A 12,258-nucleotide genomic window follows, 5' to 3' on the forward strand; every position below is an offset into this window, starting at 1 on the left:
TAAATCCTCAAACCAGAGTTCCAATGGGGCATCGGGGAAGATGAACCAAGCATTCTCCTTCCCAAATCTAGACCAATCACACCATTTACAGATTGCCTCCCTTGGTCCAACCCAATGCAGATTACCTGTAAACACTATTTTATCAATATCAAGAAAAGGGTCTGAGGGAGACCCAGACGACCAAGGGAGAGAGGAAGCAGAGGACAATATCTCCCGATTCAAACAAGCATAGAACTGAAACCAGATGAACAGATCCTACAAAGGAAAACCTTGACAAAGAGACACCACCACACTCTATTGGAAGTTCTCTCTGGCTTTGGCTAGGATAGACTCTAGAACAAGAATCGAAGGTTGATCCCCTATCTTCCTAAACACTTGAAAGGACAGGGTTTCCATCAGAGGGGGTGAAGGGGCACTGAGGAGGGATGGAGGAAAAAGAACATCAGGGGAGCATGGTTTTGAATGTCACTCGGTAGAAAAAAGATACGAGGCGGAATGTATCAATATCAGGGCCGTATCGGTTAGAATGATTTTTTAAGACAAAGAATTAAGGAAAATATCAGGGGAAAAGGGAATAATAAGATAATAAAGAATTAATCCTTTTTTTGTATTTTGGGCATGCATATGATGGTGTATTGAACCATTATTTGTTGAGAATGTTGTCTATCGGTTTGACTCATTAAAGGTCAACTAAATAGGCCCTAATTGAACACAAATCAAGCATGATTTGGTAAACTAGGCCCCATTACATTGAAATACAGCAAAAGGAAGATGAAAATATCAGAAAGAAAGTGAAGGTTTACCCTTCTTTCCGATTTTTTCCATAATGGTCCACTTTGCTTCAATTTGTCAAATCCCATTCAAATCATTTGTTTTGATCCTAAAATAGCTCTAGAACTAGCCTAAAATGATTTTTAAGCTTCTCCCATGGTTTAAATGAAAAAGAAGAAGAAGAAGAAGAAGAGGAGGAGGAGGAGACATGAGTGAAATTAAAAAAAATCAAAAAAATCAAAATCAAAATCAAAATTAGGCTTTTATGGGCGTATCGGCCTCACATCAGTGTCGATACGCCCCATATTGACCAATGCAAATCAAATTTTTCGTATGGGGCTGATATGACCCCGTATTTTGTATCGTCTCGTGCCGATACAGATACAATAAGGATATTCAACGGTCCCACTTCCCTGAAGACAATCCTTATAGGACACCAGGGGACTTCCATGGATGGAGATTCCTACAAACACCACCAGAGAAGGGGGAAGAGGGGCAAGGAATTGAAATTGAACCTTTGGAGGGGGGCGTTTGGACAACAAATGAGGGCCTTCCCGCTCTCTGAGTTCACCTTCTCCGGCCCATAGTGTGCCACATGCACACGAATTTCCTTCCCACAAAATTGCTAACCTAGACCTTCCACAGCTCTTAGAAGCTCCCCATCACTATTCATCCTTGCAAAGGCGAACCCCTTAATGGAAGTGGACCCTTGTTCCTTCGGCATAATGACTTCTCGCACCTTCCCAAATCTCCCAAAAACCCTCTAGAAGTGGATCTCCATCCATTCTTTAGTTCTCTCAAAGGGTTAAAGGAGACCGTCTGAGCTTTACGACAAAGCATCTTCTTAACTCCCACTTTCACCACCCTCTTGAATCATCGAAGTGTTTGAACTCCTAGAACCCCTTCCTTCTCAGCTCTTCAAGATAACGAAGGCTCTAGCTTTGGAACGAACCCTCCCCATCAACATCCCTATCCCCGCCAAATGCATCCACTACTTCCTTTCCTTTCTTGCTACGAGCTAAACCTTCGATCTGCTCCCGATGATCAGAAGTAGACCTTCGAAAAGAAACTTAATCTCACACAAAATCACCATCTAGATCTTTGGAACCGCCATGACCAAAGGTTTCACTCCGAGGGTGCGACAAGAAATTGGATTTCCTGGAAGGATCCTTACCTCGGGTCCCTCATCCCTCTCTATGAAGAACCGGAGAACAGTACCTACCTCTAGATTTAGATTGACTACGAATGGAAGCCGATCCCGAGCGCTCTTTCGCAGACCTCGAGCTTTTTCTTCTAGTCATCAACCGATGAGACTGCTGAACTTTGGAGTCTCGACGCTTTTCTTTTCCTTTTCGACGCATTCTCAGGCTTTGAAATCACAACAAAGGCTCAAAGCCAGACAAAACAACCCACAAGTATATAATTGGTGATGCTCGTAACTCTACGACCCCTCACACATGCCAATACATAGCACATATGAGTGATGTAAGACGTCTTTTGAAAAGATCTCATCAGGATACATCCACGATCAGCCCATATAAAGATCCAATCTGTACAAACTGTATCTGAGCCAAAAATATGCAGTCCATTTTCCATTATTTAATGTTCATTTGAAGTCCACCAGACAGCCCACTAACACCATTATTGGGCTCAGCATCAGCACCCAATCGGGCACAGTTAGGGCAGAAAAAAGAAAATAGGGAAAAACCATGGTAATCAAACAGGCCTTTACTCAGGAATAGAAATATGTCCCTTCTGCAATTAGAAGCAAGAACAAAGCTAACAGAAATTTAGCATTTATAATGAACTTATTTTTGAAATTAATTAAAAGAAAGAAAAAATCCAGGAAACCTTACAGAATCCCTGAACTCTACAAACGCAGCTTCGGGTAGGTATGCATATGTAGTACCACTATCCAGGACAGTTCCATACTTGCTATCAAAGACCCTTGGATTCAATTGCAACGGCTTTCCGGCCACATGGATTTCCTTCAGCTCAATATTGTAATATGGACTGTTGCCAGCCCGAAACTAAGAGTAAATGCGTCAGATGTATCAAATGTAATTGTCAGGAAAAAATTGATAATTACAATCTGTAAGAAAACAAGTACAAAACCATACCTGCGGACTGGATCAGAATGAGAAAAGACCATATCACCAGGAGGAGAAATTCCACCGAGAACCATTGCACCACCACCCATGTCCATCCCACCATAACATAAAGAAAATGAATCACTGATTACTCCCTTGTCAACCAATTGATCCATTATACTGAGCTCACCACGGCCAAGACCCATTATGCCATCAGCACGTTGGTTAAAAAGATCGCCAGTTTCCAAATTTTCGCAACCGAAAACGGCACGTTGGGGCTCAAGCATGCTCTCATCACCAAAAGAGACAACGTCCTCACCAAGAACCCCACTGCTAGAGCTCATTTCTGCATACTGCCTCTCATAAACACACTGTGTATTTTTCTCATCACAAGTACAATTCAAATGGCATTTTACTGGTTGGTAAGTGCTTGACAAATCAGGCTGGAACTTTGCATCCTGGATGGTAACAAAAACAAGCATTCAAAACTGAGAAAGGAAAAGAAACTAAAAAAGTTTCTGTAAAGAACATTCAAGGCATGGAGAATCAGTAACCATGGGGTAAGTTTTTTTGATAGTCATAGATAACAAAGTAAGGCTATAATGCAGCCATTAGACAACAATATCAACAGATCTGGTTTACCACACAATGAAGAATGGAAGAGATGACAGGAATGCAACTAATACTTCCTGTAAAGAAAATATGAACACATACATGTCAGAATAATAGGTGCAGCAACTTGCAAACCCATGCGCGTGTGTAGAAGGTTTCAAGTCCAGCTGGTTGGACCATAATTACAGTCCACCCAGCGAATAACTTCCAACCTATCATGTTTGTTCGACAACCAACCCTTCTAGTACAGTATCCCCACCATGAGGATCACCTTGTGGAAAAATCAGCACCATCCATTCATTAGGTGGGCCACACCATAGAAGACAACTTTTAACCATTGATAAATAACAAAACACAAGTGTGGTCCACATGGCAAGTCGATGTGGCTGATTTTTGCCAAAAATAATCATTGGTGGATCATAAAATATAGTCCAACCAGTTGGACTTGAAATTGTCTCTCATGCATACATACATACATTAATATATATATATATATAGACACACACGCGCACACACACATACACATGCACACGCACACAGATTGCTGTTCTTCAAGCTGAAGGAGAGAAAGTGACTCCATTATGAATTATTTAGTTCAATGCAGCAGGTGAGAGAAATGATTGGCATTCTTAACTCAAACTCAAATATGAGGTGTTACATGATGCCTTTTCTTTTAACAGCAATGAAACTAAACTCATGTGGCCTCGACGGCAGAGGAAAGCCCATGTCAAAGACATGTGCCAGAAATTCAAGCCTCAGATAGTGGCACTCTAAGAAACTAAACTCCAATCAATTAGTAAGTCCAATATTGACGCTCTGTGGGGGGTCCATTAGAAAGAACATATCTCTCTTGATGCAAATGGCTCCTCTAAGGAAATCGTAGTTGCCTGGATTCTTCTTCTTGGTGTGAGGATTCCCTTAACAGAGCCTATTCGGTCTTTGTGGCCCTAGGGACCTTTCCTTCAAGATTCAAATGGGTTTTTTCTTCGATCTACAGCCCCTATAAAGCCTTCTCAAGACATGGTCCCTGCCCTAGTGTCTTGGAGGGGACTTTAATGTTGTTTGGTTTTCTTTCGAATTCAAAAACTCGAATGGTAGCCATCTTTCATTTTGCTTGATGTCCTTGAGGAATGTTGGGGGCCCAAGCCCTTTCGATATGAGCTTTCATGGCTCGAAATTGATGGCTTCCCCTCTCTAATTTCGAACTGGTGGAATTCCTTCTCCATCTTCGCAACCAAGTTTTGTCCCAAGTAAGAAGCTAAAACTTGTCAAGTCTAACTTGATTGACTAGAGGAAAGAGACGCAGGAGGATCTCAGGGATGTTGCCATTAACATTCTTTCGAAAATTCGGTCCCTTGATGTGCAGGAAGAATCTTCACCCCTCTCGATTAAGGACTCTTCCCTACGAGCTTCCCTTCTCAAGTGTTTTTGGATCTGTTAAAAAAGGACTCAAGTGGATTTTATACAAGACTTTCACTCTTCGAGCCATCTGTTTCAAGCCATGGGAGCTTCATTCATAACCATTATCCTAAAATCAATAGAGCGTCTGATCCCAAGGATTTCAAACCAATTAGCCTCCTAGTCCTTACAAAATCCTAACGAAAGTCTTAGCTTCCCGGCTGAGACCAAGCTTATCCTCAATCATCTCTGAGGCTCAAAGTGTATTCCTGGCTAATCAGCAGAGATCCTTGATTGCACTCTCCTAGCCCATGAATTAATTCACTCTTGTCATAGATCGGAGATGGGTGGTTTGGTCTATAAGCTCGATTTAGAGAAAGCCTTTAACCATGTGGACTGGGATTTGTCTGGACTACATCTTGGGTCGCCTCGGTTGTGGCTAGAAGTGGCGTGGCTGGATCCGAGCCTGTCATTCGTCTGCTTCTTCTTCTATGCTCATTAATGGTTCTCCTAAAGGTTTTTTTTCTCCTCTTCTAAAAGTCTGAGACAAGGGGATCCACTCTCCCATTTCCTTTTTGTCATAGCCTCTGAAGGCTTCAACATATTACTGGGAAGGGGGAATCGGTGGGTTTGATCCAAGGTTTTTCCATGGCTAATCTCTCTGCTTTGGCCTCCCACATCCAGTTTGCAGATGGCACCCTCCTCTTCTTTGAGGTCTCTCTATCAGCCTTCGTTAATCTCAGTAAACTCATCCATTGTTTCAAAGCAGTCTCAAGCCTCAAGATTAAATTGAGTAAAAGCGAATTGTTGGGTATCAATATATGTTCTGACCAGTTGCTCGAGTTTGCAGAGGCTTTTGGCTATAAGGTTGGTTCACTCCCAACTACCTATCTTGGCCTTCCTTTCTGCATTGCCAAGCATATATTGGATGCAGTTATCAAGAGAGTAGAGCGTAAGCTAGCCGTTGGTGGTGTCGGTTTATGTTGCTTGGGAGCTAATTGACTCTCATTGAATCAGCTCTATCCAATCTCCCGTCTTACTTTCTCTTTGTTTTTCATTGTTTCTCTATGGTTCTCTCTAAGCCAAAGGAGCTTCAAAGAGACTTTCTCTGGAGTGACAATTCTGACATCAAGAATTTCTGCTTGCTCATTTGCTCCGAGGTCTGCAAACCTTATTCTAAGCGGGGTGTTGGGATTCAGGTCTTGGCGGATATCAATTCCACCCTTCTTGGTAAGTGGGCTTGGTGCGGCAGTTCAAAAAGGCATTGATGATGCAAGAAAGTATAGCTAGCAAGTATGGCTCCAACTAATGAAATTGGTTTACAAAGCCTTCTTCTCTCTATCATGCCTCTCCTTGTTGGAAAGTTGTCGCTTCCCTCGGCCTTTTATGCTGGATAGCTTCTCCTTTGGTCTCAACGACAGTAAAAGAATTCACTTCTGGTAGGACCATTGGATCTCAGTCTCCCCTTTCCAGTCTCTCTTCCCTATCTTAGCCAGAATAGCCTCTAATTTGTCTTGCTTTATGGCGGATTGCTTCTCTAACGTTGGTTCTAGGGTCTAGTGCCCCACTTGCAGGAGATCGCAGTCAAACTCTGAGATCCAAGACTTCCTTAGTCTTCTTAAGCTCCTAGATGGTACCAAACCTAACCCTGTGTGGAGGATTCCGCTTCTTGGTCACTTTGCCCGTCTAGTCATTTTTCATCCAAGTCCCTCTATCGGAAGTTGAGAAGCTCCCCCTCGCCTTTCCCCCCAAAATGCAAAATTTCCTTCCTTCATTTGGCCCTACAAAGGCGCGTCGAGAGTTGTTGCCTATGTTTGGCTCCTATACAGAGGGAGAACTCTCATGATTGACAATTTAACGGAAGTGGAGCATGGCCCTGATGAGGACATCCAAGCACCTTACAGAGTATACCAGATGAGGAGGAGATAAGCTCCAATTTTACCTTGGCTTGGTGACCACTACATGGGCCCAGGTGGGCCACATCAAAGACCCCACATGCATGATCATGCATCTTTGAAGGCCCTACACTAGGAAGATGCATGTGAGTTGTTTATTAAGGAGTTTAGACCAATGGATTGCGAGGACACGTTAATCAGATGGTTGAATCTTGAGGACGCTTTGATCGAACAATTGAATCATTGTGATCTTAGCATATTTTAAATAAATAAATAAATAAATCTTTTCTGAGACTTGGGGAGGGGGGGGGGGGGGGGAGGGAATAAGGGATGATGGATGATTTGAATGAAAACTCTTTTCTCTTCCTGTGAATGGAGATTAATGGTGTGATAACAAGTTGTGAAGCCTAATATTTCATCTCTTATTTCTCTTTAAAAATGTATTTCTCTCTTGTCTTTCTCATCTTCTTCTCAAATCCCTCTTTTCTTCGCCAACACTAGATCCCTTTATTCTTTTCTTTTAAACTTAAACCCACTATTCCTAAGCCATCTTCTCTTATCCCTCTCCCCACCAAAACCCATCCCATCTCCATTAAGCCCACACGTACAGATTGCTTGTCCGTACAAGTCAATCAATACAATTGTACGGATAGGGTCGTACCACTGTACGATCAGCCATCAAACTTCCTTTCTTCCCTCTCTTCGATTGTTCTTCCCTCCCCTTAAACCCTAGCCTAAAACCCTACTTCCATTCACCTCTAAACCCCAGTTTTCCAAGCCCTAATTCCCAATTCCCTATGAAACCCCAATCTCCTATTTCCTATAAGATCCTAAATTCTCAAATCCTTCCAAAGTTCTTATTCCTTTCAAATCCCTAACCTTATATACTCAAATCCTAACCCTAGATTCCCATATCCTTAACCCTAAAGAGACCAAATCAGCCCTTTGAATTAGACCTATGCCTGTGATAAAGTGGGAATTCCACCTTCCATTAATCCTTTGAAATTCATGTTTTATATGATTTAGTTTATTGTGGGATTGTGATTTAGCTTGAAATCTGAATTTTATTGTTTACTTGATTTCTTAGATTTGTAGTAGGCTAATATGTCTTATGCTTTGAATTGCACTTTAATCCGTTTATAATTTATTTGCATCATATTTAGTATAGACCACACATCCTGCATCAAGCCCTCCCCAATATATGCCTCCTTCGCCACAGTGATACTGAGACCAATGATCTCTTCCTCCATTGTCTTTTTTCCTTAGAAATCCAGTCTTCTATTCCAACCAAGTTTGGGATTTCTTGGGTCATGCCTAGCAATATCTTCGGTTTGCCATTCACTTGGCATAGATCAATCACCGCGACTCACTAAAGCCTCTTTAGCGCCTCGTAGATATAGCATTCCTCTGGGCCATTTGGAGAAAGCAAAACCACAATGTTTTAAATATCGTTATCGCATAATGTATCACACCCTTGGGATACGAATACATATCAGTTATCGCATAAGATATATCAGTTGTATTGCGTAATGTATCGTTGTTGTTGGAAAACATTGGAACAATGGGAAATTGGTTGAATTTTTCAATGAAACTTCAGGGATTGTTGAAAAAGACACCAATACACATTTAGAAATCAAAAAATTACCCCAAAAAAATGCACATAATAGGAGTTTCCTTTGTATGGGGTCCTAATATATGTGTTGTCCAACTGAACTGATGCAAGCATATTCAAAGTTTATTCATACAACTTATAAACGCAAGAAGACATGTATGGAAACACAAGTAATATATTCAAAAGCAAAAGAAGAATCACTAGATCAAGTTACATACATGTTCGATTTTGTGTTTGGATACAAATATTGCAACTGATTTGTGAAAAATTGAGAAATTTGATTTTTCCCAATTTTCTACAACTTGGCCCATCTCCCTAAATCTCGAAATTGAAGCTTCAAATCCATGATTTTTCATGGAAAACATGAATAATCATAGATTTATAACCATTTGACACTAATTTAACATGATTTATAACTAAAAAAAAAAAGATCGAAAATGTTCACTAAATCAAATAGGTGGGATATATCAGCACTATCTACGTGTTTCGAATCGCACAGGTGGGATATAATATATATCGTGGGATATATCAGCCAATATTGTCAATATTTAAAACACTGTGAAACCATTGCTGCTTTTGCAATCAATCTTTGGGATGCTTCGAATTGGTGACTAGCCTTCCTTCGGTGGATTGTAGTGCCTTCTCTTCCCTTTTGGGCTTGCAATGGGCTGACAGTCTCCGGCCCTAGGGATTTTCCCCACGTTGAGTTGTATTTTTCTTTGCTTTGCTTTTCCTTTTGTTTCTTTTTAGTTCTTCTTGTTTTTGTTTTGCTTAGATTGTATAATAGGTTCTTTTTGTTTCTTTTGTTTGCTTTCTATTTTTTATGTGATCCTCGTGTGCCATTCAAAATGAAAGGGAAATTTTATAGGATAGATATAAGAATAGACAGAATGTTGGGTAGTTAAGGAACAACATGTTCATAGGATGAGTGTAGTTGAATGGCGATGTTGAGAAGAATGAGTAGCAAAATGAAGAAGGATAGAATTAGAAATGAATGCATTCATGGGAACTAAGGAGTAACACCAATAGGTGATAAGATTAGGGAAAGTAGACAGAGATGGTATGGTCATGTGCAACAGAGACCAAGAACTGCACCAGCTAAGAGTGAGTTGGTACAAGTTGAAGGCTGTAAAAGGGCAAGGGAAAGGCTCAATAGGACATGAGTGAAGGAAGTAAGAAAAGACTCGATAACTTATGGTCTAGCTACAGTTATGGCCCTTGATAGAGTGGAATGGTGGAACAGGATTCATGTAGTTGACCCAATTAGTTGAGATAAGGATGAAATGGTGATGATGATGATGATGCACAACAATGAACTTTTATTCAACAAAGAATGCAAAACCCAATAAGACACAAAATACAACAACAAACAACACCCAGAATCACAACATGAATTGATAACAAGGAGTCATCTATTGGAGAACAAAAGGGAGCCAACCCATCACAATCCATTGGCCCTAGAAGGTACCGACTCATCCCCTTGAATGGCCGACAGCCCCCAGCCCAGGATATAATCTTCCCTCAATCAAAAGCGCCTTTTATTTGTTGAATGCAAGCACAGTATAGGTGGGAGCCCACCTTTCAGAAACCCAAGCCACTGTTTTGGTGGGCCATCAAGGGTGGGCCATCCCTAAGGTCTCCCCTATCAGACATCCTAGCAATCCAATTACAATGGGCACTAGTTAAACCATTCTCCACACTTAACTAGTCCCAATCAAATGGATAGATCATCTCATGGGAAAGACTTTTCAGGCATCACCCATCCATCTTGTGGCCCACCACATAAACATTACAGGTCACCAAAAACATTGCCTGCATCCGTAAAATTTATTGCACTGGGTAAATTTTCAATCAAACATTCTACATTCCCTCTTAGTAAATGAAATCAAAGAAATCGGCATAATGGCGACTGCAAAACGTAGAAAACAATACATACATGCATGCATGGATGTATGTATGAAAACCAAACACACCGACTTGCCTGATGATCGCCACACACTTCGCACGTCGAGCATGGAACATACGTGACGCTGCTCCCGGTATCAACAATGAGGGCGAATTTCTGAGGTGGTGTCCCGATCCTGAGCCGAGTGGTGTAGTACCTGCGCAGATCAGGAACCCCAAACGAGATGAAACGAAAACAGGTAAGATCGAATAACAGAGGGGGAGAGATCGAGATTTGAGACGCGTGTTTTTTACCCGTTGGTGAGAAGATCGTCGTAGAGCGCCATGCGGGCATTGGGGGTAATCCAACGGTCCTCTTTCTGGAGGTGTCGACGATGGGACCCATCAAGGGATTGGCGGGAGGAATTGGGTGAGGAGAGGAAGAGGGGCAGGACCATGGAGTGGCCCGCGGGGAAAGGACGGACGAGATTGACGGGATCTCCGTGAGCGGAGCAGGAATGAAAGAAGGCTTGTGGGCCATGTGGGGCAAGGGAGGAGAGGAGAAGAAAGGCAGAGGCGAGTTGGACACGTGAACGTGCGGCGAGGATCGACGACACGGGCATAGCGAGAGAGGGAGGGAGAGAGAGAGAAGGAGAGAGGGAAAAGGGAGAGAGTTTGAAAGTAATAAAACTTAATAAGAGATATACCTTGATATACCTTAATATTCTGCTTAAGAGTGAAGACGGATACGCTGGCAGTTAGAAATTATTCAGAAAATGCTTACGTGGAAAAAAATGCAAAATAAACCGTCCAAATTATGATCATAAGTATAGATGTATGAAGAATCAAAACTAACTCCTTTGATTATTGAAATATTAGATTTTTTTGGGCATTTATTGTACGGTCAGAAATTAAAAATATCCGAGGGTCTTATTTTAAAAAACAGTAGTCCACTGAAGAGAGGTTAAGATTATATGTTTTTGAAAATTTTAATAAGAACTACCTAATTAATATAAAAGTTACATCACACTACTATTTTAGAAAGATTTTTTAAATGCTACCTCATTAATCCATATAATTATCATTCTATAACCTTGGGCTTTGTATTTTTTAGCCTAATTAGAGTGGCCCTAAAAAACATCAAGGGCAGACAACTCTTTCCCAACTATTTCGCTAGATAAACTTGAATTACAAGTTAGCTTGATAACTTGGTCCCGGGCTTAAACTAAGATTTTGCGTACACATCACAGTGGCCCCAAATCAATAAGAGTGTGCCAAACCATTCCTTTTTTAAAGAGTAGGCTCTGTTATTGGAAAGTGACCTGGAACTTGATTTTCGTCGGGCCCATAATGTTTATGTAAGAACTGTTTGGACCATTATATATTTAGTCCTCTAGTAGGCTTAGAGAAAAGAGATAGGTTAACCTATGATTTTGGTGGGCCACACTAAAGGAAACAGTTGAAAGAGATAATTTCACCCTTGATTTTTATGGGCCCACTGTGTACTTCTATGAAATCCACTCCATCCATTAGATTACACACAAAGATTAGTCATATGACCCAAAAATCGTACCCATCCTTGTTTTTTGGCCCTTCAGCATATCATGGGGTGATGTACATTGTAACGCCCTGAAATTCGGGGGTCGAGCATAACTCAGCTCCCGAGTTCCAAAACATCACTTATGCAACATATTTAATGATGGATGTATGTTGACTGTATTAGTGCATAAAACATGGAATAGATTAAGCCAAAACACAGATATGATTCAGGGATAAGTGAATAAAGCAAGCGGAAGACTTATAGAAAAATATGTGTACAAGTGTAAATTCCTAAAGTACATATACAAGACAGGTCGTATGAAATGTTATTTAACAAAATTATAAATATCAAGTTACATCATTTAAGTTCCCAAAAATAATCCCATGATCCCGCACATCAGACCGAGGCTCGCTAGAACCCATCTGAAAACTGCATATACGAGAAGGCATCCTCATC

The 12,258-nt window shown here is 41.1% G+C and overlaps 1 protein-coding gene across 4 annotated transcripts in view; it reads right to left on the minus strand.

Moving 5' to 3' along the window:
• Window positions 1-10,950, minus strand: part of LOC131219051 (aspartic proteinase 36-like) — a 53,010-nt gene extending 42,060 nt beyond the window's left edge. For 2 of the 4 annotated variants that reach the window (XM_058214016.1, XM_058214014.1), the window contains exons 1-4: window positions 10,578-10,948; window positions 10,360-10,480; window positions 2,892-3,319; window positions 2,628-2,784 (exon numbers count right to left, since the gene is read on the minus strand). In XM_058214016.1, coding sequence (XP_058069999.1) covers window positions 2,628-2,784; window positions 2,892-3,319; window positions 10,360-10,480; window positions 10,578-10,885 — 1,014 coding nt within the window. In that variant the 5' untranslated portion in view covers window positions 10,886-10,948. Of the gene's footprint in view, window positions 1-2,627; window positions 2,785-2,891; window positions 3,320-10,359; window positions 10,481-10,577 lie in introns of all 4 variants that reach the window. The other 2 variants (XM_058214013.1, XM_058214017.1) reach the window with 2 other exon arrangements.
• Between the last annotated feature and the right edge of the window lie 1,308 nt (window positions 10,951-12,258).

The sequence above is a fragment of the Magnolia sinica genome, chromosome 11 (genome assembly GCF_029962835.1).
Source record: "Magnolia sinica isolate HGM2019 chromosome 11, MsV1, whole genome shotgun sequence".
NCBI classification, from domain to species: domain Eukaryota; kingdom Viridiplantae; phylum Streptophyta; class Magnoliopsida; order Magnoliales; family Magnoliaceae; genus Magnolia; species Magnolia sinica.